Source organism: Myotis daubentonii, chromosome 12, assembly GCF_963259705.1.
Source record: "Myotis daubentonii chromosome 12, mMyoDau2.1, whole genome shotgun sequence".
NCBI lineage: Eukaryota > Metazoa > Chordata > Mammalia > Chiroptera > Vespertilionidae > Myotis > Myotis daubentonii.
Window position 1 is genome coordinate 35,384,135 of NC_081851.1, and position 26,952 is coordinate 35,411,086.

Here is a 26,952-nt window from a genome sequence, read left to right on the forward strand (position 1 = left end):
TGCGGGCACATCCCCAGTTGGGGGTGTGCAGGAGGCAGCTGATTGATGTTTCTCTCTCATGGATGTTTCTCTCTATTCTTCTCTGTAAAAAATCAATAAAATATATTTTTTTTAAAAAAAGAAAGCTAATCCATAGGCAGCTTTTAACACAAGGCATGTCACACAGCCACCACCCAATAGACATTATACAATAGGCAATGGCTCCTTCAGCGTGGCCCTCAGTGCCTGGGACATAACTTCTATTTATCCTTGGTTGACTTCCTGTTGGATTTCCACTCTCCTCAAGCCACTGTAACCAATCCACTGAAGAAGTCTAGGACAGCACTTCTTGAAGTGGAGCAAGACTGGATGGGGAGAGAAGGGAATGACCAATTGGTTTTCCCTTCTTCCCCCATATGGAGACTCCAGCATGCCCGTCTCTAGCAGGGAGTGTCAGTACTCCTCATCTCCATGGGTCCCTGGCTGCGTGCATGTGCCCTGTAACCTCCTCCCTGTGATTTCTCTCCCAACAACCAGTGCCTGTGGCTTTTCTTTGCAGGACTGCCCTCAGCCTACTGGAGCCCTTTCCCTTCACAAGAGGAAAGCCTGGGACTTTATGTCCAGGGTGCACCTACCCTGACAGGTGACTGTGAAAGCCCAGCTCATTGCCTGCAGTCAGCCTTAGACTCCAGAGCTGTCTGGGGACCAGGCTGAAGCTATGCCTCAGAGGTCCCCGGCTGGGCTGCCTCCCCTTTCCTGTCCTGCCTCTTCCATCTGCTCAAGGGTTTCCCCTGCAAGCACTTCCTTAATAAATTATTTGCATGTGAGTCCTTATTTTAGGTTCAGCTTCTGGGAAACCCTAAGACATAAATCCTCTAGGGGGATTTTGAAAACAGTTCTCCACCTCACCTCCGGAGGGCAAGTGCAGAGATGGTGGAGGAGGCATGTCTGACACTGAGGTCCCTGCACGTCTAATGGGGTCCACTGTCTCTAAACAGGTATTTCTGGGAAGCTCGCGGGCCAGGTGAGATCTGCTCAGGAGCATCAGGCGTGGGACTGGGATAGGTGGAGAGAGGGAAGGGTACACTCGGCAGAACTGAGGCTCTCATTCTGCCATTAACTAGCTGGGTGATAGAGTTAACTAGTAAAACTAGTTATAAAATGGGAATCATACTAGTACCTGCCTCATAGGGCTGTGGTGAGGGTTAAATGAGGAAATCCATGTAAAGCTAGCTCTTAAACTAGTGCCTAGCATATTGTAAACACTCAGTCTGTGTTAGCCATTATCCTTATCCCTTATTTTCTCATAGTACTTTGTGGGTGCTTCTGTTTCACATCAAATCATTATCTTATATGTTTGTGTCTGTCTCCCACTTTCTGCAATGAAACCCTGATGGGTAGGAATCATCTTTGTGGGGTATATAAACTTCATGTGGCCTTACCCAGTAATTGTAGATTTATTTACCAAAAATTCAGTAAATACTTGTGAAATTAAATAGAATTGACCAAGGGAGTGGGGAGCAAATGAGAGAGAGAGGGCACTACTTTGTTGATTAGTAGTTTGGGGCAAAATACAACCTAACCCTCAATGGCAAAAGATCTCACAGAGATTTTAAGCCCACTATAAACTTTCTTCAATTCAAATAACATTGTGTTTTTGATCACATTATGTCACATCCTATAAGACTGTATTTCTCTGCTCTTGTTCTCTGTGCATCACCCTTGGGTACAAGGACTCACATTTCTGAAAGCCCTTGTTTCTTACCCGCCCCCAACAAGTCATCCAGCCCTCATTCTTACTCATGTTCAAGGAAAAGGAATCAAAGTGGTGTAGTAGAAGTACTAACACTAGAGTCAGCTACATTTGGATTTTAATCTTGATTCTGATGATCTTCAACAAGTCCTGAACTTCTCTGAACCTCAGTTTCTTCATCTGTAATATGGAGGCAATAATAGTACCTATCTCACAGGGTTATGTGTGAAGTAGAATAAAATGTGAAAAACCCTTGCACTGTGTGTGGGGTTGGAGGGGGCAGGGAAAGAGCTCCACACAGAGAAATAAGGCTTGCAGGTTTTAATGGTTCTGATTTGTAACAGCAGTCTCAAGGAGATCCCCAGAGAATCTGTTCTGACTTTAGAAGCATTTCCTGTGGACAATGGAGGGCCCCGCCTCATCATACTCTGGCTTGCTGATCCACATCTGCTGGAAGGTGGAGAGAGAAGCCAGGATGGAGCCTCCTATCCAGACGGAGTACTTCCGCTCCGGGGGAGCAATAATCTGCAAAGAGCAAACGTGATGAAGCACGATCAGTCCCCAAGGGAATAGGAAGGTGGTCCCCGAACCATCTCATCAAACTGCCAGGCTGCCCCAGAAAAGGACTGCCTCCATGGTCAAAAAAGAAACAGGGTAAACCTTGTGGTTGATTGGATTATTGTTCAAATCTTCACTCCCACCCCTCCATAGGAAGATTGTACTCTTCCACCAGGTGACTTCGTGCTCGGCTCTGTATTTGCTTTGGTCAGTGAAATGTTAGCAGACATGGATCTTGAAATGTTCTTCAGGCATGCACAGGCATACTCTCTTGTGCCTCTGCCATCTTCGTGGAAAAAAAAAAAAGTCCCCAAGGAGTTGCTGGCCCTTCAGCCCAAGTCCCATAGTGAGTGAGAGATATGGACCTGACCTGAGCTGGCTGGACCTACAGAGCTGCCTAGCCAAGCCTGACCTAGATCTGCTGACTCCAAACTGACCTGCAGATGCATGAGCAATAAATGCTAATGGTTATGTGCCCTGTGATTTCATAGTTGCTTGTTACTCAGCAATAGCTGACCAATACCAACATCTACAGGGGCAGTACTGTTCTGTTCTTTCCTGGAATTGAATGCATGAGCAGCTTCCTCCATTTCTGAGTATGAGCCTGTCTACTCAGACCCTTAAACTTCATCTGTCAACAGCCACTTGTACGTGAGAAGTTCTTAAATTCATACATTGTTCATTCTTGTCACTGAGCTTAGCCTTTAGAAATTGGTTGTCCTGGCAAACAACTTTGAACTCCACCTCAAAGTAGATTTAGAAGGACTGCAATTCTTCAACTAGTTTCTCAGGATCTGAAGGGTCTAAGAATTCAGTGCTAGAACAAACTAAAAACTAAATTGATTTTTTTTTGTCTCCTTAAAACCTCTCTACAGATTTCTTACATTACAGAGATCATAGAATTGTGGAATAAGAATGGTCTTTAGAAGTTATCTTATTCAGGCAGACAAAAGTCACCCCATCACTCCTTGAGTAGATTCCTCAAGGACTGGCAGAACCACTAAGAAGGTAGCAAATTTTATTGCTGGGAAGTTCTGGTTATGAGAAAACTCTGGGCTGTCTTGGGTTTGAAGTCCTCAATCTCAGCCCCACCCCCACCCACATCTCTTCTTCCATATCCTTGAGGCTTGCTTCATCTCCCCCAATTCCTCTATACAAATCCTGCTGTCCAGCTTGTCTGGGATGTTCACACGTGCACACACACCCCTGAGCACCTTTGCTCATCCTATTTCCCCTCCCTGGAGTGCCCTTTCCCCTCCTCTTTCCTTATTTAAGTTTCCTTTCATTGATTATGTCCACTAATTCGATCCTAGGCCCCTTGAAGGCTGGCACATATTGTTAAACTCAGGGCAGGGGCTCACAAATGGGGACATGCATCAAATCACTGGTGCTCGTTTATCACTGTAGGTGGTGGGACTACCTCAGACCTGATGAACTAGCATCTGGGGGTGAGGCTGGGTGTGGTGTCCTGACATAGGGTCCTGGTAAAAAGCCCCATGTGGCAGGCCTCAGTAAGGTGGCTGTTCCAGTGGCTCCCGCTGAGAAGGGACCACAGGTCCTCACCTGTTTTCTGGTGTCCTACTTTGCTTCCCTGTGCTGAACACCATCTGCTAGGCAGAAGGAAGGGCTGGGCAGCCTTCTTTTGTTTAGAAGGTTCTTAGAATACTGACATAGAGCGTATACTTCCTCAGATCAGGCCTACTCCCCAGAGACCAACTTTATTGTGAGACTCGGTAACTTTCAACCTATTTGTTATCTCTATTCTATTCCCAACTCCTTCTAAACCCATTAGCATCAAAGTACCTAGAAGCCCTCAAAAAAGGACTGTGTTATTGACTGCTTGTGGCCAGAGTGGGGAAAAGACAAGTGGGCTCCCGTCCTGCCGAGGCCAAAGAAGTGCTAAGTCCTGGTAAGAAGCAGTGTGGGGAGGGTCATGGCCAAGTTGGGACAAACGGACTATCCAGGAATCAAGGAATGTCCCCGTGAGTTCGAACCAGCAGCCTGCCCCATGGCCAAACTTTCTTTTTAAAACTTTCGCCCTCCTTTGGGGTAACACCCAACTCCTTTTTAAAGTTTCTTCCCTTCTATTTCCCTCCTCTTTTATTTTTTTTATATCCCTCCCCTTGATTTCTTCCTCAACCAGCTCAATATTCTCTTCATTCCAAATTCTTTCACCCCCTTCTCATACGACATCATGTGATTATGTTTGAGAGCGCATGCGAAAAGTGCCTCCAACTCATCAGTGCCCAAGGAACATAATCTCCCGAGATGAAATTTGTCCCAGACCAGGATGATGCTGAACCCAGGAGGCCACTGAGCCACAGGCCTGGCAACTGGACTCTGAGCATCTCCCAGGTAGACAGGTCATTGTACAAAGAACGGGATGGAAGGAATTGGGTGAAGACCCACCTTGATCTTCATGGTACTGGGAGCCAGGGCTGTAATCTCCTTCTGCATCCTGTCAGCAATGCCGGGGTACATGGTGGTACCCCCAGAGAGGACATTGTTGGCATATAAGTCCTTGCGGATGTCGATGTCACACTTCATGATGGAATTGTAGGTTGTTTCATGAATTCCGGCAGACTCCATGCCTAGTAGAGATCACGGTCTCTAGTCAACATCCATCACACGTAAACACCCTCACTTTCAGCTCCTCAAGTGACCCCCTTCTGTGGTTGCAATTAATGGTAGTTCAGGTCCTTATTTACCTCCCAAATGTATTAAGATCAGACCCTCTAACTAGTCATCACCCTGCCTTTAGTTTCCCTCTGTTTGATGGATCTTCCACATTGTTGCCTGAGATATATTTCTAAAGGAACGCTTTCATTGCATCATCTTTTTTCACAGCTTTATTGAGATATAATTCACTTGCCATTATATTTACCCTTTTTAAAGTGTACAGTTTAGTAGTTTCTAGTATAAACACAGAGTTGTGCATCTATTGCCACAATGTAATTTTAGAACATTTTTAACACCGTCCCCCCCCCCACCAAAAGAAACCCCATACCCATTAGCAGACAGATACTCCCCATTTTCCCTTTTACCCTTCCCCAGTTCTAGGCAGCCACTAATTTACTCCCTGTGTCTATAGATTTCCCATATCATATAAATGGACTCATACACTATATGACCTTTTGTGTCTAGCTTGTTTCACTTACCATGTTTTCAAGTGCATCCATGTTACAGCTTGTGTCAGTACTTTATTCTCTTTCATATTCCATTGTGTACATATACCCATCATATCAGCTTTGATAGCCCTCCATTGCCCACAGGTTGACATTTAGCTAACTTAGCCTGGCACATGCCAAACCAGCTCACGCCTACCTACCTGGCCTCCCACCTTTAGTCTTTTGTCCTTATGATATAATTTCACATAGTAGGTAGAAGAATCTTCCTAAAATACAAACCTGACCTTGCTACACTGCTGCCTAAAAACTTTCAGGAGATCTCCATTGCTGATATGATTAACCCCCACATTTTTAGTGTGGTCCAGCCATTCTCTCCATTCTCCCCTGTGTGAAAACATACAACAGGCATGCATACACGCATGCGCACATGTACACGCACATGCACACAGAACTCTTCCATCGTGTCCCAAATAGAACATGACTTTTCACACCTCCATGCCTTTGCACATACCACAATCAGTATTGTATGTCATTCCCTATTCTGCACTCCTTCCATCCCTGGATACCATGAAATGATACTCTTTCTTCAAGGTTCGGTCCAAATACTCACCTCCTCTAAGAAGTCTTCCCTGGTTTCTTAGGCCTATAGCACTCTGTCCAGTTTGCTATCTACCACTACACTGTATATCAACATTTGCTTACAGGCCCACCTCTTCTTATACACTCCTCAGCAAAGAGTTGTCCTTGTGTTATTCTGTTATTTAATCCTTGTTACAACCCTACTTAGTAGGTACTATCATTATTTCCACTTTACAGATAAGGTTACTGAAGTTTGAAGATGGTAACATGTCCAAGGTTAAAACCAGGTCTGCCCCAAGCCCATCCTGTTTACTACTATAAATTTCAACCTCATGACCTAAATGCTGAGCGGTCCAAGAAGTGTTGTTTATTAACCTCATTCTTAGTTTCATATTATATTCCCTCTCCTGCTTTGCCTTTATCTTGATTTCCTTTTATTTAAAATTAGATTTTACCTAGCTGTATTGTTTATGTATTTTGGGCACTTCCTGGAAAAATATGGGCTATGTATAAACAATAAACAAAGAGTGCGTGACTCCTGGTGTTTCTCTTTCCATCCCGCGCCCACCCCTCCACCCTGCCCTCCTGATTGGCAGGGACTGTGGGCAGAACCTCACCAATGAAGGAAGGCTGGAAGAGGGTCTCGGGGCAGCGGAAGCGCTCATTGCCAATGGTGATGACCTGCCCATCAGGCAGCTCGTAGCTCTTCTCCAGGGAGGAGGAGGAGGCGGCCGTGGCCATCTCGTTCTCAAAATCTAGGGCCACATAGCACAGCTTCTCCTTGATGTCTCTCACGATTTCTCGCTCAGCTGGAAGCAGAAATGACAGGGAGTAGGTACTCAGCTGTTAGTTGGGTTGTCCCATTTTGATCTCTATGAACACCTTCATACTTCTGCTTTGGATTCAGTCTTAGGATGAAAGTTAATTTTTTTTTAATTCCTCTTCCTAAAGTTGGAGTTCAAAGTCTTGATTCCCAAGACAAAATGTTGCATGGGCTTTTCACCTTGCTGTCTTCGCTCTGCCCTGACAGCGCTGCAGGCCTTCCTGAGGGCCTTGCAGGACACACTTCTGGTCTAGATGTAGGCTTATACATTGTGATCTTACAGAATCTAGGAAGGCCTCTACCTAAATACTCTCTTTCCCAGGGTGGCCCCTGAGGCATGATATCTTCCCCTGAGATATTCAGACCTTAATTGTTCCAGATGAACTATAAATGCCCCTAGTTAATGACATGATCTTACTATCATTCAGCATTACTGAAAACGAGCTCTGATCCTGGTGTGGACATGGACAGAGGTAGCAGGTCCCTGGGAAGAAGGGGTGCTGTGAAAGGGCACTTAAGGAGGTCTCAGGGAGTGCTGCTTAGGATAAGTAGGTCTAAGCGTTGTTCCCCTCCCCAGGGTGTACGGATTGGGAACCTTTCTCTTGAATAAGGTTGCCTTAACTATCTATCCGGTCTTGTTCAGAGGCCCAGCCTCTGGCTACGTAGAGCCTCCCTATCTACCCCAAGATAGTTTGAGGACACACAGCCAGAGACTTCTCACCAGGCCTGGGAACTTCTGGTCCTAGATCAGATTTGGTTTTGAGCTGAGCTCAGACTCAGGAAAGGGGCTGGGTACCTGTGGTCACAAAGGAATAGCCCCTCTCTGTGAGGATCTTCATGAGGTAGTCCGTGAGGTCGCGGCCCGCCAGGTCAAGGCGCATGATGGCGTGAGGCAGTGCGTAGCCCTCATAGATGGGGACATTGTGGGTGACGCCATCCCCTGAATCCAGGACGATGCCTATAGACAGAGGGGATAGGACCTGTTAAAACTTTTCTTGTCTTTCATCTGTCTCTTTCTGGGACCATTTACCCATGATTTTCAACGACCATGTTTTTCTCTAGTAGCTGAGAAAATTCACCCACCATAAGAACAATCAATCATATTTTTGTGTGCACATCAATTTATTCTCCCAAATGAGACTATAGCCTATGAAAAGCAAGTAGAATGTCTCCTCTTCTTGTATTCCTTGAAACATTTTTATGACAATGCACACTTGTCCATTTGCATCTAGACTGCACACTCTTTAATTGAGACTGGGTAATTTGTACATCTTTCAGGCATCAAACTAACACATATGCACAAGCAATTAGCATCTTAGATCTCATAGGAACTATAAAAACCATTTGAAAAAAATAAAATTCTCTACTAATAAAATTTTTTAGCAAACCATGAAGGGAAATAAGCTTTCTCAGCATAAGTAATCTCACTTGATCCTACAGCCACATCATAATTGATGGGGCAACCTTATAATAGCGTTATTTTATTATTATTTACTATTGTCCTGGGAGCTTTAGCCAATGTAATAAGACACAAAATGGAAATAAGAGGTATTATTATAAAAAAGAAACAAAATTGTCATTATTTGAAGATGATGTGGTTGTATACTTAGAAGAGAATCAACTGAAAAATGATTAGAGCAAATAAGATGGTTTAGTAAGGGCCAGAAGTAAAATAAATACCCAGGAACCAGTAGCTTACTCTTATACAAGATGTTCATCACAGCGTATATTAAACAAGAAAAATTAGAGACAATGTAAAGGCCCAGCAATAGACAAATGGTAAAATAAGTAAATAAATAATGGAGTCATCATACAATGGCTTCCAGGTAGCCATTAGACATGATGCCTACAACAAAACCAAGTGCAAAGCACAGGGTACCAAACTGTATATACCCGTATTTCCCTATTACTGTCCTTATCACCTGTAGTGAAATCATGGCTTACTCCGTCTCTTCCCCGCTAGACTGTTAGCTCCACAGCAGCAGGATCTGCCTTGTTTGTCAGTGGTGCAATGTTTGCACATGGTAGGCAGGATTGGAAAATATCTGATGATGCATGAATGAATGAGTGAACATATCCATGAATACATGAATGAATATTAGTAAGGAAAAAAACCCAACCCAACCAAACAAAAGACCACAGAAAAGAATACATGAGTGAACGTGTGAATGATATTCAAGCTGTCAAGTCCCTATTAAAAACTTTTATTTTTAAGCCCCCTCTGTTTCCCTGAGCACCTTTCTACACCAAGGATACTTGCATCTCCGCCATCTCAGTTTTTACTATTCCTGCTTCATGAGCAGAAACATCCCAGTATTGTTGGAAAGTGTGTATACGCTCCCAGACTGACTGCTGTGAGGGAACGGCCCTTGCTGGGTGTACCGGTCATGGCTGTTCATTGAACCCTTTCCATCTATACGGGGCCCACTCCCCGTCACATGGGCTTCCCGTCTGTTAGCCCAGGGCAAGCTTTCCCCTGGATTTTGGCTGTCGCTTTGGTTCTTCTGAGCAGGAACCTCTATCCCTTCCTCCCTCTAAAGCAGTGGTTCTCAGCCTCCTGGCCCTTTAAATACAGTTCCTCATGTGACCCAACCATAAAATTATTTTCGTTGCTACTTCATAACTGTAATGTTGCTACTGTTATGAATCATCATGTAAATATCTGATACGCAGGATGGTCTTAGGCGACCCCTGTGAAAGGGTCGTTCCACCGCCAAAGGGGTCACGACCCACAGGTTGAGAACCGCTGCTCTAATGTCAGAAAGGGCGCCATTACAATCAGGGCGACTCACCTGTTGTGCGGCCAGAGGCATAGAGGGAGAGCACAGCTTGAATGGCGACGTACATGGCAGGGACGTTGAAGGTTTCAAACATGATCTGAAAGGACAATGCAGAATTAAAGACTGTCTGGCAGAAATCACAGCACCTCTGGGCCCAAAGAATGGTTTGGAATCTTTTTTAAGGGCAGGAAATATGCCTATTTACCCTACTCACACCTTTAGGGCCTGGCACGGACTATGCACAGGGCAGGGTCTCAAAGAATTCTGTTGCCCTGATGTGTGGATGGGAGAAAGGATCATGTGTAGCATCCACGTTCCATTCTTGTGCCAGTGCTCAGGTCTGGCTGGCCTCTTACCTGGGTCATCTTCTCCCTGTTGGCCTTGGGATTTAGGGGTGCCTCTGTGAGCAGGGTGGGGTGCTCTTCAGGTGCTACCCGCAGCTCATTGTAGAAGGAGTGGTGCCAGATCTGTTTGGGACAAAAGTCAGATGAGTCCAGCAGACCCCCAGTGGGCTGGAAAACTCCAACTGACATGCTGTGCTGAGGGAGTATGGCTCAGTGTTCTTGGATCTGGAGAGAACGGTCAGCCCTGGGAAGTTCTGATGGAAATTTAGAGGTTATATTGCTTCTCAACAGGACTCAGATCTGGGGCCAATATACTTAGCATGTCAATTATGTCCGTCTGAATGCATTTCTCTCCCCTGCTTTGTGCCTTGGGGGGCCAGGCCCACTGCATCTCTGTGTTCCTTGCTTTCTGGCTTCTGCCTATGTTTGGCTTGTAGAAGATACCAGCAAGAGGTTGGAGAGGGAAGGAGTGTGTTTCTCCCGGGTACAGTGTGGCCTTTCATGAGCACAGCTCCTGTTGAGTGGCCCCTCTTTCAGGGCTCCAGCTCTCACGAAGTTTTACTGGCATTGCCCTCCCTATGTGCCTCCTACCCCCCTCACCCCCAGCAATAGGGGAGGAAGAGCTTCCCTCTGTTGCTAGTACTTGGGTGCCTCAACATCCCTTGCTGGTTCCCTTTCTGTGCACATCTCTGTAAGCAGCGCTTCCTTAAATTAACTCTCAAGCCCCAACTGGGAGTATGCTGTCTCCTGCTGGGAAGCTGACAGACATGCTTGAACCTTCCTTGTATATTCCGCCGGCGCTTTAGAGCAGGGTTTCCCAACCTCGGCACTTTACCTTAGGTTGGACACTCCTTGTTGCAGGGGCTGACCTGTGCGTTACAGGATGTTTAGCAGCAGCCCTGGCATCCGCCCACCAGATGCCAGGAGCTTCTCTTTATCTTGAAACAGGCAAACATGTCTCCCGACATCGCCAAAGGCCCCCTGGGAGGCAAGTCGCTCAGTGGAGAACCCCGGTTCCAAAGAAAGCTCTTTCTCTCTGTGTCTAGGTCCCTCTTCCGTGATCCAGGCCCACAAAACAGGAGTGTTTTATTTCTTCATTTCAGAGAGATTTCATGTTTACTTTCAGAGGCATTTGGCAAAGAGAGCCAGGGGCCTAAGGCCTGGATTTTCTCAGAGATGGGGCACAGGGTCATTGGATTCCACTGTGCCCACATATTGACGAGCCACTGGCTTTGCGCCAGGACGATGCTCAAGGTAAGGAGTGCAGATATGAACCAGACATGGCCCCTAGATTTTAGTTTCAAGAGAGGAGAAAGACAGGCAAAAAAAGACAAAAGACAAAGACACCCACATTTTAAGTGGAGGACGAGGCAGAGGCAGTTCAGTTGGAGGGTTTAGGTGGGCCCTGAAGGCAAAGGAAGTCTGCAGGGGCGGAGAAGGGCACCCAAGGCAGAGGGAACGGCACAAGCAGAGGCCCAAGTCTCACAGTGACACAGAGCAGGTGGCGATCAGTCTGAATGAGGTGATGTCAGCATTTCTTCTAATGTGGTCCCCAGATCCCTTCTAGCAGCATCATCTGGGATAGCTGTGACAGGTGCAGGTTCCTAGGCATATCTCAGACCCACAAGGCACAGTCTTTAAAGTACATTATTAAAAAAAAATTGACTTTGCAAAACATCCTGTAATGCAAACATCTGCACTTCATTTTATTTCATTTTTTTTTGGAGTTTTTATAATGTACTTTAAAAACAAAAGATACCAATAATGTTAAAATTAGAAAAAAAATTTAAGAGGAATAAAAATCTCCCATATTTTAACAAGAAATTGACTTTTTTCTTCTTCCTAACTTTTCACTCTTATTAATTTTCAAATTTATCACTATCACCATTTACTTATTTCATAGACTTTGTTTTATTTACTATTATTATTATAATACTTTCAAATTCAGTTTTGTTTCTTGCCACTTTTCAGTTAATACAAGATAAATAATTTTCTTTTTCATAGTAAATATTTATTTTTAATACATTGAACACTTATTTTTTAATGCTTAAACAATATTGCATCATATGCCATCATATATTTAATCATATTACTATTCATATGGTATCTTGCATTTTTATCTATAAATAATCCTGTGATAGTTATGTTTGTGCATATTACATTTTCTTTTTTCTATTCAGGTTGTTTTCCAAAGAAAAGAATTCTAACTGTGGCATTAGTGGCCTAAAGAGTATGGCAATTGGAAGACTGTTTTTATTTTTACTACCAACAAAGAGGCTGAATTACAGAATAAGAAAGTGCCCATCTTACCCTATCCTGCATCCAGTGCTCTCCCTCTTAAAATAGGAAATAATTTGATAGATAAAAATAATATCTAGTTTCACTTTGAAATTTTTTATTTGTTTCAAATGAGTTTAAACTTTTTCAGATTTGCAACTTTTTATAATTTTCATTTGGGAAAGTATCTGAACACATCCCTTGTTTATCTGCCTGGTGGACTTGGTGTCTATAATCATCAATTGGCACTACCTGTTTATATTGCACTTGTGAATGTTTTTTGCAATTAGTTGCTTACCTTTTAAATTTGGCTTTATTTTTGGCATGCTAGAAGTATGAGTTTTAAGAAACCAGATTTGTCATTCTTTTTTTCTATGACTTCTTACACCAGAAATTTGATACTCACACTTATTTTATTGTATTTTTTTTTATCATTTGAGTTTTTATATTTAACTTTTATATTCAATCAATATGTGTTTGGTGAAATAGAATGAAGTAAGGGCAATAATCAAAAATACCTCACCTCTCAAATAAGTAATCAGTTGTCCCAGAATAATTTACTGAGTAAATCCTTTTCTGGTATTGCAAGTTTCATTGATCATACATTTTCTCTTTACCTTTGTGCTGGTACCAAATTGTGTTAATTTTTAGAACTCTATATTATATTTCAATATTTGGATATGGCAAGTCTCCTCTAACAGTTTTTTTATTATTAATTTTGTTCTTACAAATTTTGCCTTATTTCTTTCTTCAAACATACTTTATGATTATCTTGCATAATTAAAAAGTGTGCTTTCTTTTTAGTCAAACTGATAGAAGCAGAGAGTAGAATAGTGGTTACTAGGAGGTTGGGGGGTGTGGGGGTGATGGGGAGATGTTGGTCAAGGGGAGCGAAGTCTCAGTTATGTAGGCTAAGTAAATTCTAGAGGCTTAGTGTACAACATGTGGACTATAGGTAACAGACTACACTTAAAAGTTGCCAAGAAAGTAAGTCCAAGTGCTCTCACTACGAGAAAAAAACACCTATGTGAGGTGACAGGTATGTTAATTGACTTGAATGTGATGACTGTTATACAATGTATATCACATTGTCAAATTGTATACCTTAAATGTATACAATTTAAAAATTGTGAGATTTTTATTGGAATGGCAATGAGCCCATAAATTAATTTTAGAAGATTTGACAGCTTTACCTTCTTCTGTTTTTAAAAATATGTTTTTATTGATTTGAGAGAGAGAGAAACATCCATTGGCTGCCTCCTGCACACCCCCTACTGGGGACTGAGCCTGCAACCCGGGCATGCGCGCTGACCAGGAATCAAACCAGCAACCTTTTGGTGCACAGGACAATGCCCAAGCAACTGAGCCACACAGGCTAGGCCCGTTTTTCTTCTAAGACACATGCTATATTTTTAGTAGTTTATTTAAAGAGTTCATATTGTTGCCCTGGACAGTGTGGCTAAGTGATTAGAGCATTGTCTCTGCTCCCACGCCCCGCCCCGCCCTGCACCAAATGGTAGTGGGTTTGATTCCCGATCAAGGGCATGTACCTGGCTTGTGGGTTCACTCCCTGTTCGCCAGTCAGGGCTTGTGTGGGAATCAGCCAATCGATGTGTCTCTCTCACATTGATGTTTTTTTTTCTCTCTCTCACTCCTCCTCCCTCCCACTCTCTCTGAGAAAGCAATGGGGGAAAAACATCCTCTGGTGATAATTAACAACAACAAAAAAGAGTTCATATTGTTACTATTACAAGTAAAATGTTTTTGTCTGTTATGTTTTTGATTTATATATTGTTAGGTATATACAAATAGTATGTGCCATTTATTGAGCATTAAGTATGTTTCCTACCTTGGGATTATACTAAGTATTCCCCTAATTCAATCTCCCAAGCAGTCTAAGGAAGAAAGTATTTTTATCTCCACAAATGAGGAAACTGAGCCTTAAGGGACGGATTTGCTCCCGGATCTCCCTGTCCCTGGCTGTGTTCTTAATGGTTCCACTGTGTGAAGCAAAAGCTATTGTATTTTATCTATTTATCTCACACCCAGAGTGACTGAATCTAGGATCTGGAGAAATGTACAGTGAATTACAGATTTCAAATCAACATTCTTTATTCCCAGTGGCAGCCTGCTCAATAAGCCCTCTATTACACTTCAAAAGGCAGTCAGTGCAAAACAAGAACTCTGAGACAACTGTCAGCAGAATTTATCAAAGGAATATTAAAAAGGTTCTATTAGCATTTTGCACACATGATTTTGTGATCACAGACTACATTTTAAAAAGTCCTCCTTCCCCGCACCTTCTTACACACAAAAAGGGCTTCTAAAGCCCCCGAGAGAATCTTACCTAAGACTTTCATTAGAGAACCATCATCATAACATAGCAGCAGTGCGCCTATCTGAGGTGACGGCAGGGAATGTTAGAAGGAGGCAGCATCAGCATTGGAAGGAAGGAGGCAGCGCTGGTGCAGAGTGAAGGCTGTGTGAGGGATGGAGCTGGGAATTCGGCAGGACCAGGCAGGTCCTCAGATGACAGACAGGAAGTTGGGGACCTTCTCTTGGTGAGTGAGGAGCTCCTAAGATTCCTGAGGAGGCGAATGCCAGGATCTGACCTGCTTTTAGAAAGAGAAGCTGTGCAGCCGTGTAGAGAGTTAATTGGGTGAGTGAGACACCCAGTCAAAGGAACCAGTCAGGAAGCCATGGCAATAATTCTGTGGGAGATGTCAGCATCCCTGGTTGGGTGTGGCCATGGGGAAGGACAGGAAGGAAGGGCGGCTGTGAGAAGCATTTTAGAGGGAGAGCTGACAGGGCACAGAGGACTGTGAGATCCGAGGGTCACGGTGATGTCTTATCATTAAGATGAGCACGCTAAAGGGGGAGTTCACCAGTACCTTCTCCATGTCGTCCCAGTTGGTGATGATGCCGTGCTCGATGGGGTACTTGAGAGTCAGGATCCCTCGCTTGCTCTGAGCCTCATCCCCCACGTAGCTGTCTTTCTGGCCCATTCCCACCATTACACCCTGCAACACAAAAGAGGACGGATGTGAGCTGCCTGAGGGCTCCCTCGGAGGGACTCAGTCATCAGAGGTTTCTGAAGAAAGATGAAGGTAGGAAAATGTCCTTCTTCCCCAGGAAACAGAACAGTAGGCAGTAAGGGTGAGCAGACACCAGTGAATGAGGGAGACAAGGAGAGAAGGCGGAGGGTTTCTTGTGAGCTCGTCTCTCTTTTTTCTCCTAAGACGATGTCATTTTCTGAGAGAGAGCAGAGTTCCTCCACACACTTCCTCTCCTTACCTTACTTCACACACACACACACACACACACACACACACACACACACACACCTCAGCATAGTCCCCACAATGCAGTGCTTCCTCCTAATGCCTCAAAGCCTTGTGTCCAGACGAGCACACACCTGGTGGCGAGGGCGGCCCACGATGGAAGGGAAAACGGCTCGGGGGGCGTCGTCTCCTGCGAAGCCAGCCTTGCACAGGCCGGAGCCATTGTCACACACAAGGGCAGTGGTCTCCTCTTCACACATGGTGAGTGTGGTCAAGTGAACCGGGGGCTGGAGCACCTTTGGGGTTGAGGGAGAAGAGAACTAGTCAACTGAGGGTCAAAAACATTTGGAGATGGTCTTCTTGACTTTGGGGCCTGAGCCCACCGGCAGCCAGGGCCCAGTTCCAGGAGGCACCGTGTGGACCTGGCCTCCCAGTCCCTGGCAATCGGGCCCCTTCCCTCTCCCCTGCTGACATGGGCTGAGTTGTGTATCCCAAGTTCATATGTTAAAGTCCTAACCTCTAGGCAGGGTGTGAGTGTGTTTGGGGATAGGGCCTTTAAAGAGGTAAGTAAGGTAAAATGGGGTCATGAATCCAATATGATGGTGTCCAATATAACTGACCCAATAGGATGGGTGTGTTTATAAGAAGAGGGCATTGGGACAGAGACATGCAGAGGGGAGACTGTGAAGAGGCCCGAGAGGGCAGCCATCTCCAAGCCAAGAAGAGAGGCCTCAAAAGAAACCAATCCCGCCAACACCTCGATCTCGGACTTCAAACCTTGAGAACTGTGAAAAAATGAATTTCTGTGGTGTAAGCCACCCAGTCAGTGATAGTTTGTTATGGCAATTCTAGCAAACTCACCTACCTGCCTCTTAAAAACCCCAAATGGCTACAAAGCTATAATCCATTGGAGAGAATCTTAAAAGACTTAAAGGTTAGGAAAGGAGTTGAAAAAATGTGCAGCACATATAACAGTGGATATATATATATATATATATATATATATATATATATATAACACAAATCAGTAAGAAAGATGTAAACCGCTCAAAAGAAAAACAAAGATGATGAAAGGATAATTGACAGAAAAGGTGATGCAAACACCCAACAACTGCATGAAAAGATGCACAGGCTCACTCGTTACCAGGGAAGCGCAAATGCAGTAAGAGGCAGCAGAGTGTGAAGATTCAAAGTTTTATAATAGATGTTGGCAAAGGTGTGGAAAAGCTGGCGTCATTAACTGGAGAGGCACACGACTTGGAACTACCCCAAAAGTCCAGGGTATGGGATCCTGTCCTGAGATTAAAAGAAGATCCGGGCCAGTCTCCATGGGCCCATGTGTCTGGATTTCTAACCATTCCACTGAGTGAACAAAGCAAGTTGCAGAATAGACTGAATAGCATGAAACCATTTGTGCAAGTTATTTTTTAAAACAAACCATAAAAACAATATGGTGCATTTTCCATAATTTTCTATTTGTGGATATAAACACAGCAAAAAGTTCGGGGGGGGAAAAAAAGTCTAAGACTGATCATAGTGATTGCCTCTGGAGGTGGGAAGGGGCTGGGAGAGGTGCCAGCTGTAATGTTTTACATTTTTACAAGGAGACTGTACTCATGGGTAGCTTATAATTAAAATCAACATAACATATCGTTAAGGGAGAAAGATGCAGGAGGTACAGGGGAAACGCACAATCCTCAGGGTAGAAAGAAGCACCTGAGGGGGAGGGACAGCCTGAGAGGAGAGGAAAGCAAGAGGTTCTTGATGAGAATCACTGCCCCCTGCTGTTTCGGACGGAGAAAACAGAGAAGTCCTCCTCCCATGCCGAAACCTAGATTGGGACGGCTGCAAATTGAGGAGGGGATTCATTTTTCCAACATCTGTGGCAGGTTTTCTTTTATCGGGGGAGGTTGAAAGACAACATCTGGTCCATTCTTGGCACTCCGTGATGAAAGAGAAGCAACAGACACTCAGGAGGCAATGAACCATGGCCCTCGAGCCTGGGAAGCCCTGGGTGGGACAGCGTGGCTGGAAGTGGGAAGGCCCTCGAGAGGGGTTAGGAGGCCAGCTTTCAGGAGTCCAGAGAAAAGAGGCTCGAGGCGTGGAAAGAGGCGGTGGCGGTGGAAGAAGCCCCAACTGCGCTGCATTCAGGATGTGGGACCACAGGAGGGGAAGAAGATGGGTGCTATGGGAGCCTTGATCCTGGCCCGTCGATGGCCTTATGCTGAAGAGGGACAGAGTAGTCGATGACCAAAGCAAAGAGGAGACAGAGCCACAGGCCTGTGAACGTGAGGTCAGAAAGGCCAAGTGGAGACTGAGCAGAAGCTTGTTAACAGAATGTTCAGGCTGAAAGGAAGCCCCTTCCCGTTATGTTTGAAGCACGGAGCACACTAGGAGAGCGGCCCCTGCGACTTGCTGAGTCCAGCTCTGCTTCTGTCGCATTGATCCTCGTGACCTCCCATGGCCAAGGAGATCAAGTCCCAGCTCCCCAACTTGTCCCACAGGGCCCATCGGGGTCTGGCCCCTGCCTGCATCTCCAGGCTCATCTTCCCTCCTGCCCCCTCTCAGCCTCCTCCTCACTTGGACCATGTGGAGTTTCTTTCCCTTCTCCGAGCTGTGTCACTTCCTCTTTCTTCTGAATCTTTAGGGTCTGGAAGGGCCTTCTCCCCACCCCTGTCACCTGTCAGGCCTCTGTGTTGACACGGCATTTTCAGGAGGCCTCTCTGGCCACTGGTCTTGGTTAGTGGCCCCTCTTTGCCCCACAGCACCTAGAACGCGCCCGAGCAATGATCAACTCTGCATATCCTGGCTCGCGCGAGCTCGGTGAAGGCAGCAGCCAGGTCTGCCTTATTCCCCGTGATTCTTCAGTGTGTCCGACATAAGGCGGCCCCAGAGTGGGCTCCTAAATGTTTGTTATCCAAATGAATGAGCGAATGAGCCAACGACTGTCAAGGAGAAAGGTTTTCAGAACCACAAAGTAGGACAAACATGGGTAAGAGGAACTTGAGGTCTGAGGTGAAGTGGAGGTTAGCACCTCGCTGCTCAGAGCAGTGCTGTCTCTGGAGCCGAGCCGTTCTGGGCTGCAGAGAAGACCTGACAGCCTCCTGCCATGTTGGAAGAATGGAGAAGTGAAGGGATGTTAGGCTGGAGATGGGCAAATAAATGTTCCATGATCAAAAGGAAAAGAAGGCAGAGCTCTAAAACCTTAGATACTCTTGATACGTGGGTCAGGTTTCCAGAGGCACTGTCCCAGAAAGCATTATTGTTGTTGTTGTTAATCCTCACCCAAGGAAATTTTCCCATTGATTTTTAGAGAGAGTGGGAGGGAAGTAGGGAGGGAGGGGGAGAAAAAGAAACATTGATGTGAGAGAGACCCATCGGTTGGTTGCCTCCCACACGTGCCAAGACGAGAGCCAGGGATCGACCCTGCAACCCAGGTACATGCCCTTGACCAGGAATTGAATCGGAAATGCTTTCGTGCACTGGCCGACGCTCTAACCATTGAGAACACTGGCGAGGGCAAGAGAGCATTTTTAAGGAAGCTGTGATTTCTTATATTTGTCATCATTTACCAAGAGCAAATGTCAGTGTGACAGCCCTCTCTTTTCCCCCCAGGACTTCGGTGCAGGAGAAGGTCGGAGACATTGAGCTTAATTAACTTGATCTTGGCATCTGACAAGGTCTCCTGTGAGATCCCTGTTCTTAAAGCCAAGTGGGCTGAACAATAAATCCAGGGGCATATGTGTAGTTGCCTGTAGCTACTGAAAAGTGTTCACTGATGGATCAGCTCAACTTGGAGACAGTGATTGGCCTCAGGCTCTATTCTTTTCTTTTTTTCTTTAATCCTCACCTGAAAGGGGAAAGGAGAGAGAGAGAGAGAGAGAGAGAGAGAGAGAGAGAGAGAGAGAGAGAAAGAAAGAAAGGAACATTGGTGTGAGAGAATATTAATCAGTTGCCTCCTGAATGGGCCCCAACCAGGAATTAAACCCACAACCTAGGTATGTGCCCTGACCGGAAATCGAACCCGCAACCTTTCCGTATACAGGATGATGCTCCACCCACCTGAGCCTCAGGTCTACTCTTGTCCTTTTTCCCACGTGCCATTTTAATAAATGAGTTGGATAAAAATATAGAGCACATGCTGATCAAACTTCCAGATAAAACAGGCTGGGGGGAAGTGGTTTTAAATATGCTGGACGGAAGAACCAACCCCAAAGCAGGTCTCAGAAGGCAGAGAAGACACGCTGACCCCAATCAGATCCAAGTTAATAGGATAAACATGGGGTTCTGCCTGTGGGTCTAAGTAGCCAAACTGTGGAAGCTCTCGCTCAGCATCTGTGAGCGGGGCCCGGGGTCTCGCGACGGCCAGCAGTGCGCTGTGGCCGGGATAGGAGCTGACCCACCTCTGGCTGGGGTGCTGTGGCCGGCGCTGGGGTCACCCTTATTGGACAAAGTGTGGGGAAGTGCGCTTACATTCACTGCTGACGTGTCAAACTGCACTACTTTTTGGACGGTGATTTGAAAACTACTATTTAAAAGCCTTAAAATGAATATATATCTTTTGTGTATAATGTCCAGGGAGGACAAAAGTAGGTTTAGAGTTGTGAGTATGTGAGACAGTGTATTCTTGCATTATTTTTTAAAATATATATTTTATTGTTGTTTTTTTTACAGAGAGGAAGGGAGAGGGATAGAGAGTTAGAAACATCGATGAGAGAGAAGCATCGATCAGCTGCCTCCTGCACACCTCCCACTGGGGATGTGCCCGCAACCAAGGTACATGCCCTTGACTGGAATCGAACCTGGGACCCTTTGGTCCGCAGGCTGACGCTCTATCCGCTGAGCCAAACCAGTCAGGGCTATTCTTGCATTATTATTCATTAATTACTGTAATACTTTCCATGTGAACTACTGTTTATACCTCTTGATATAAAAATGCATGTGTCTTTGATTTACCCCTGGGACACACTCAGGGGTCAGTGGAAAGATTTGGCCAAGAGCCAGCTCGTCACAGCTTTGGTTCAAATAACCAAAATGAGAAACAACTTTAATGTTGAAAGAAGTTATTGAATAGTAAGTAAATTGGTTTGTAAGCTAATTGCCAGAACCCCTGGAGTGGCGAGAGCAGGATAGCCGATGCACGGAAAAGGCCCAGCGGCTTTGTCAGGTGAAGCATGGCAGTATGGTCCCTGTTTCCAGTTTCGGTAAATGCATTTTTTAAAAATAATTTTTTTAATGGGGCCCTTCAAATCTATTATCTATTGAATCCTCACAGAAGCCCCGAGGGAAGGTATTTTTATGTCGATTTTGCAGATTTGGAAACGAAGTCTCTGAGAAGGGAAAGGAAGCCGCCTGGTGCCTCCTAGCCCGGGAGAGGCATGGCTGGCATCCACCCCAGGCAGCTTCCAAAGCCTGGGCTTGCCCCTTCCTCACCACCTTAATGAAACGCTCATAACTTCTCCATGTTTGGTGCTTTCGCTTCTGCCTCTTGTCTCTCTAGCACTGTTGGCAGCAAAAGCCCTAAAACAAAAGGGTCTGTGTTCTTGTCGCTGAGGCTCTGGGCCCCTCCTAGGCCAGGATTATGTCTGCATTTATGGTTAGAGACCCTGCACATGCCTTGTGTTCAGCACATAGTAGGTGCTCAATTAATGTTTGATGACAAATGTTGGATGACAGCCCCCACCTGAGAGGCCCCCTCCCAGACCTGGTCTGCACTGCCCCTGGTGTCTTCAGGTCCCCACGGTCCAGTGTCATGACAGTTTGGTCACGGGGACCTGATTTAGGACCAGGCGGGGACGGCTTTCTCTTCACAGCTGTCCAGCAAGCAGCTGTGTCTCTGTGTTCCAGCAAAGCCACACCTCCCTGACTGTCCTGGAGGGTCCCCTCAGCCTCTCTCTCTCTCTCTCTCTCTCTCTCTCGCTCTCTCTCTCTCTCAATTTATAGCTCAAGCCTGTCTGGCTTTTCAGGGAACCTTTTTGTCTCCCCCTGAGTTGCCCACACACAGAAAGAGAGCATTGAGCTTTGTTTCCCAGCAGCGGAGACAAGCCACAGAGCAACTTCCAGCTGTCAGCAACGCTGGCCTTCTGCAGCCCTTGGGGTGGGTTTAAATCTGCTTTCTTGAAGGCAGGCCCAAAAGAAAAGCAGGGGAGGTGAGGGCGGGTTCAGGGCTGCTGGCCTGGAGTGGCGCCTCCCGGGGGGTTGGGGGGCTGGGGGGCGGCGGGGGGCACGCTGCCCTGGGGAGAAGGGTTTTCCACGGAGCCCGACTCTCCTGGAAAGTCTCTGCCGGGAGAAATTCTGCACCCTCCCAGCTGCCTTCTGGTAACTGGCGGCTAGACGGGAGCATGTCAGAGGAGCCGGAGCCAAAGGCACTGTGGTTTCCTGGGGTCACAGCCGCTCTGCGCCCGCAGAAAGCTGAGGGAAGTGTTCTGGCTTCGTCAGCACGTCCTACATCTGGGCTTCATTGAGGACTTCGCGAACCTAGAAACACAGCTCTCCCCTCCTTTCCAAAAGCCAAACACTTGAATGTAAAGAATTTGCTCACTCACTCATCTCCTTGCGCCCCCACCCCAGCCCAAGCAAACATGAAGACAGAGGCGTAATCCCCCTCCTGGCCACTCCAAAGGTTTGGCCTGAGTTCCCTCCACCGCTCCTTTCTTTGCCCTTCTCCTCCCTCCTGCACCCCGCCCCAGGGCCCAGGCCCATGTCTCCTCTGGCCTTCAGTTTCCTCAGCTATGAAGTGGCAACCTTAACATCTATCTCTCAAGGTGATGGATCAACGAAAATAAGGGGAATGAAAGTGATGTCTAAATTGTAAACCAGGATCAGCCAATTAAGGCCTGTTTGTATGTGGCCCACAGGCTAAGAATGGTTTTGACATTTTATTTCATTTTTTAAAAATATAATTTTATTGATTTCAGAAAGGAAGGGAGAGGAAGAGAGAGATAGAAACATCGATGATGAGAGAAAATCACTGATTGGCTGCCTCCTGCATGCCCTACTGGGGATCAAGCAATGCCCTGACCAGGAATCGAACCAGGACCTCCTGGTTCATAGGCCAATGCTCAACCACTGAGCCGCCAGTAGGGCAGTTTTGACATTTTAAAATGGTTGCCAAAAAGCCAAAGAGAATTGTTATAGGAAATTCAGATTTCAGTGTCTGTAAATAAGGTTTTATTGTTTGCTCACTTACTGTCTATGGTTGCTATTGCTACCTTAGGGGCAGAGTTGAGTAGTTGCTACAAAAGACTTTTAGGCTCACAAAGCCTAAAATATTTACTACCTCACCCTCAACAGGAAAAGTTTGCTCATCCCTGTTTTTAAATGGCTGCTAACATCATTCTTCTCTCTCCTACCCTTCTCCAGCAGCACTGGCTCCCTGGATGAAGTCTGTGGAATATTGGAAGGAGTTGAATGACCACTTCGCAAATCAATGGTTATCAAAAGTTGAATTCACACCAGTTTCCAAAGACATTTTAGAAATTTGCGGCAAGTTTAAATCCTTAAAGGAAGGTCTCCGAGAAGGTGAGACTTCAAAGAATAGTTTGGGAAATATTTGGGGGTAGGAGCTTTAAAAGACATGTAAGCAGCTGCCTGTTATAATTTGCCCGCACATGCACATTCCTATGATCAAAGAGCCTGGCAGAGAGAAATCACTCCGGGAAAAACATTCCTTCCATGAAAAATCCTAGCAGCACCTCTAATTCAGTGCAGGGTATCTGGACGTGGTTGATATACGTTCATTCAGTTTAAAACGACGCCTGGTTAGCGGTATTTCGGATCCTCAGATTCTGTGGTTTGGACCTGCTCTGCAGGCTTTTACCTGGGCCTCTCATTCACTCTCCCAACTCAGCCCGGACCCCTCTCCAGGGCTCCAGAGGCACAGAGCCACTGCCAGTGGGCATCAACACCCCATGCCCTCCCCCAGGCACCTCAATTCTACCTCCAGGACTGCTCTCTAAACTGCAGTTGTCCCTCAGTGAATTGCACCGCCCACCCTGGAGTCCATGCCCTACACCCCAACTCCTCCCTCCTCCCTCCCAGCCAATCCCCAGGATGTCTTGATTCTATCTCCATGCCACCCTGCACCAGCAACCCCGGACACTTTACAAGGCGGTAGCACTCTTGCCCTGTTCCAGTCCACTCTCCTCACAGCTGCCAGAGCAGCCCTTTCAAAGAGCAGATCTCTCGCTGTCACCCTTCTCCAGTCCCCCTTTGCCCAAGCCTTTAGAGCAGTGGTTCTCAACCTTCTGGCCCTTTATTTTATTTTATTTTTTCCTTGTTTGAAACTAGCCCACAGACTGTAAGCACTGTGAGGCCAGCTTCACTATTACTTTTCCTCCTCCTTCTGGCCCTTTAAATACAGTTCCTCATGTTGTGACCCAACCATAAAATTATTTTCGTTGCTACTTCATAACTGTAATGTTGCTACTGTTATAAATCGTCATGTAAATATCTGATATGCGGGATGGTCTTAGGTGACTCCTGTGAAAGGGTCGTTCGACCGCCAAAGGGGTCGCGACCACAGGTTGAGAACCGCTGCTTTAGTGTAATATAGAAAGCCCTGATCCTCCAGCCCTGCCCGCCCCTCTGACCTTAGCTGTCCCTGCTTTCTGCCTTGAAGTCTAAATTCAGTAGAGCTGAGCCACTTAAAGATCCCAAAGAACATGCTTCCTCTCTGCCCGGACTACCCCAACTGCAGGAACTAGCTCGGGTATCCCTCCTCCAGGAAGTCTTCCCTGATAACTCCTGGCCAAGTGAGGGGCTCCTCCTGGAGCCCTTTTATATATTTATTTACTCCAACATTCTCATCTGTGTTTCTGCCTCTCCCAGTGATTGCAGAAGTCCCTACGCTGTCTCTAAGGATCCAGGAGAGTGCCTGGGACTTAATGAGCGCTCAATAAATATTGATGGAGTCAACAAAGGGCAGGAGGAAAGAAATCGTGCCTCGAGGTCAGGCTGTCCACCTTGGTTTCCCAGGCCTGGCATGTAGACTCTCCCTGCTCATTCGTTTCTCCAGCGCCCATTCATCTCTGCTATGAGGTGGGGAGCTCTCTTTTCAGCCCAGGGGATACGATAACCCTTTCAAATCATAAACGCAAACCCTGAGAGCCTCCCTATGCAAAGTGCAGCCCAAACCTACAGCTCAACGCCACCTGGGAGCTTATTAGGAATGCAAATTAGCAGGCCCTGCCCGAGCCTCCTGAATCAGAAACTGGGGTGGAGTGCAGTCTGTAGTATAATAAGCCCTCCAGGTGATTTTTAAAGTTTGAGCAATCAGGGTCAGGCCCTGATAGCACTGAGCTGAGCACTTTATACATGTATTATCTCATTTAATCCTCACAACAGCACTGCCAAGTAGGTAGTATTGCTATTGCTCCCATTTTACTGGACAGCACGTTGCGGTCATTCAGTAACTTTGGTAGCCCGCCGTCCGCATCCACGGCCTGCACCACTACGCCTTCTGCCTCAGCCATAAAGAGATGTTAGCAGACTCTGAACGCAAAGTGGAAAATTACCAGAGTAAAATGAATGATTGCCCGTTGGACCTCCCCACACAGAGGACGCTCCAAAACTGAACCCCGCCCTACCTTCAGTCCTGGCGTGCCTCCTGGGTTCCTTACCCCAGAGCCTTACCCCTCGGCCCCTAGCCCCTCGGTCTCATTTTCCTCTTAATTACTTGCACACGTGTATCTTCGTGTGCGTGTGGTGGTGGATAACAGCATTGGCAGGTGGTTTCACAGCTGGGTGTGTCTTTGGGACAAGTTGCTCAATTTCTCAGCGTCCTTATCAGAGAATGAATTAGAGGGCCCCTATGTTGCTTCCACCCCCTAAAATAGTGGTTCTCAACCTTCCTAATGCCGCGACCCTTTAATACAGTTCCTCGTGTTGTGGTGACCCCCAACCATAAAATTATTTTCGTTGCTACTTCATAACTGTAATTTTGCTACTGTTATGAATCGTCATGTAAATATCTGATATGCAGGATGTATTTTCATTGTTATAAATTGAACATAACTAAAGCTAGTGATTAGTCACAAAAACAGTATGTAATTATATATGTGTTTTCCGAGGGTCTTAGGCGACCCCTGTGAAAGGGTCGTTCGACCCCCAGGTTGGCGACCCACAGGTTGAGAACCGCTGCCCTAAAACTACTCGATGCCATGGAACACTGGTTCCTACCCACCCCTGACTCTCCACCTCTCCCAGTGACCCGACAGCCTTCAGGGATGGATAAAATGTTCTGTTCACCTCAACCCAGCTCAAGAGAGGGTAGTGAGGCCCACAGAGGACTGAAGTAAATACATTCTTATTCCCAACACAGACATCTCATAGACACAGCGGCCATCATTAGCTCTGATTTAAACACCCTGAGAAGAAGCAGGTTTTCTGAAAACCATCTGCTCGCCTAAGACAGTCTCCCAGCCATTCGGAGCTGTGACAAAGGACAGGAGAGCGTAGGCCTGCGCTGCCCTGGCCAGCAGGATGAGCAGAGACCGCAGATGTTCTATCCCACCCATCACCCCGTTACGAGGACAGGGAGCACCCATCCAGACTGGAACAGCCCTGCCCTGGGACGTCCCATGGCCAGAAGCAGGCAGCAGGGCGCTCGCAGGCCCACCGAGGGCCTTGACGCGTGTGACCGGGGCCAGCGTCATGGACGCCAGGCCAATCTGGAGGCGCCGCCTGCACCCAGGGGGCCAGGCAGCTGCAGGAGGCAGAGCCTGCGACGCTGTACAGTACTCACCGAAAGTAGGAGACGTCCGTCTTCCAATGGCTGAGGGCTGGTGTGTCTTTGGCATAAACACCAGAGCAATATAAAACCCCAGAGGCGGATCTTCTTTAAACAGAGTCCCTAAAAAGGCCAGCTGACGGTGTGTTGGCAATATTACCATATAAGGCGCTTTTTTCAATAAATCGGCCTTGGGGAGGTGGGGACGGAGGGTTGGGTAAGAGTGAATTATCATTTGAAAAATGTATGCAAAAGGACTTGAGTGGCAACATCCCTGGTGCTGGTGGATTTGTTCCTTTTATGCTGTACTCACATAAACAGAACTCACACCAGGCCTTATAAGCTGCCCCGAGTGAGGCCAGATGCAGCTCAGCTCCTGGAGGGAGAACCATACCAAGAATGGCAGTGGGCCTCCTCCCTCCAGGCCTCCTCCTCGGGCCCTGCTGCCTGCCATTCTGGGTCGGCCTGGGACACCCATGCAGTGTCCTCAAAGTGGGTGCAATTGTGCCTGGCCTGGTGCAAGCCCAGGGCAGCTCAAAGCCGAAGGGAAATGCCGTCCGTGCCTGGAGGAGAAATCCCCTGGGTCCTGCTCACCGGCTGCCCTCACACAAGCTCCCAGCCCAGGGCTAAGGCACCTGGGCCCCAGGACACCTTCAGCTGCCCCCAGACCTTCACTGTCCCCTGCCCTCCACCTTTCCTCACTGGACCCCCTACCAGTCCC

The 26,952-nt window shown here is 46.6% G+C and overlaps 1 protein-coding gene across 1 annotated transcript; it reads right to left on the bottom strand.

Moving 5' to 3' along the window:
• Positions 1-2,040: 2,040 nt before the first annotated feature.
• Positions 2,041-26,375, bottom strand: ACTG2 (actin gamma 2, smooth muscle). Its single transcript, XM_059659403.1, has 9 exons — positions 26,247-26,375; positions 15,637-15,798; positions 15,113-15,241; positions 9,957-10,067; positions 9,613-9,697; positions 7,617-7,778; positions 6,615-6,806; positions 4,700-4,881; positions 2,041-2,257 (listed from the first exon to the last, which is right to left on the bottom strand). Exons 2-9 carry the CDS (start codon positions 15,760-15,762, stop codon positions 2,114-2,116), a joined length of 1,131 nt encoding a protein of 376 aa, XP_059515386.1. The 5' UTR covers positions 15,763-15,798; positions 26,247-26,375; the 3' UTR covers positions 2,041-2,113.
• Between the last annotated feature and the right edge of the window lie 577 nt (positions 26,376-26,952).

Bases quoted from the DNA above. Each gene is read 5' to 3' on its own strand.
- ACTG2 (XM_059659403.1), bottom strand. From the start codon at position 15,762: ATGTGTGAAGAGGAGACCACTGCCCTTGTGTGTGACAATGGCTCCGGC. The intron at 9,698-9,956 runs GTAAGAGGCCAG...TTGTCCTTTCAG, and splicing joins ACAGGGAGAAGATGACCCAG to ATCATGTTTGAAACCTTCAA. The intron at 2,258-4,699 runs GTGGGTCTTCAC...TGCTCTTTGCAG, and splicing joins CCAGTACCATGAAGATCAAG to ATTATTGCTCCCCCGGAGCG.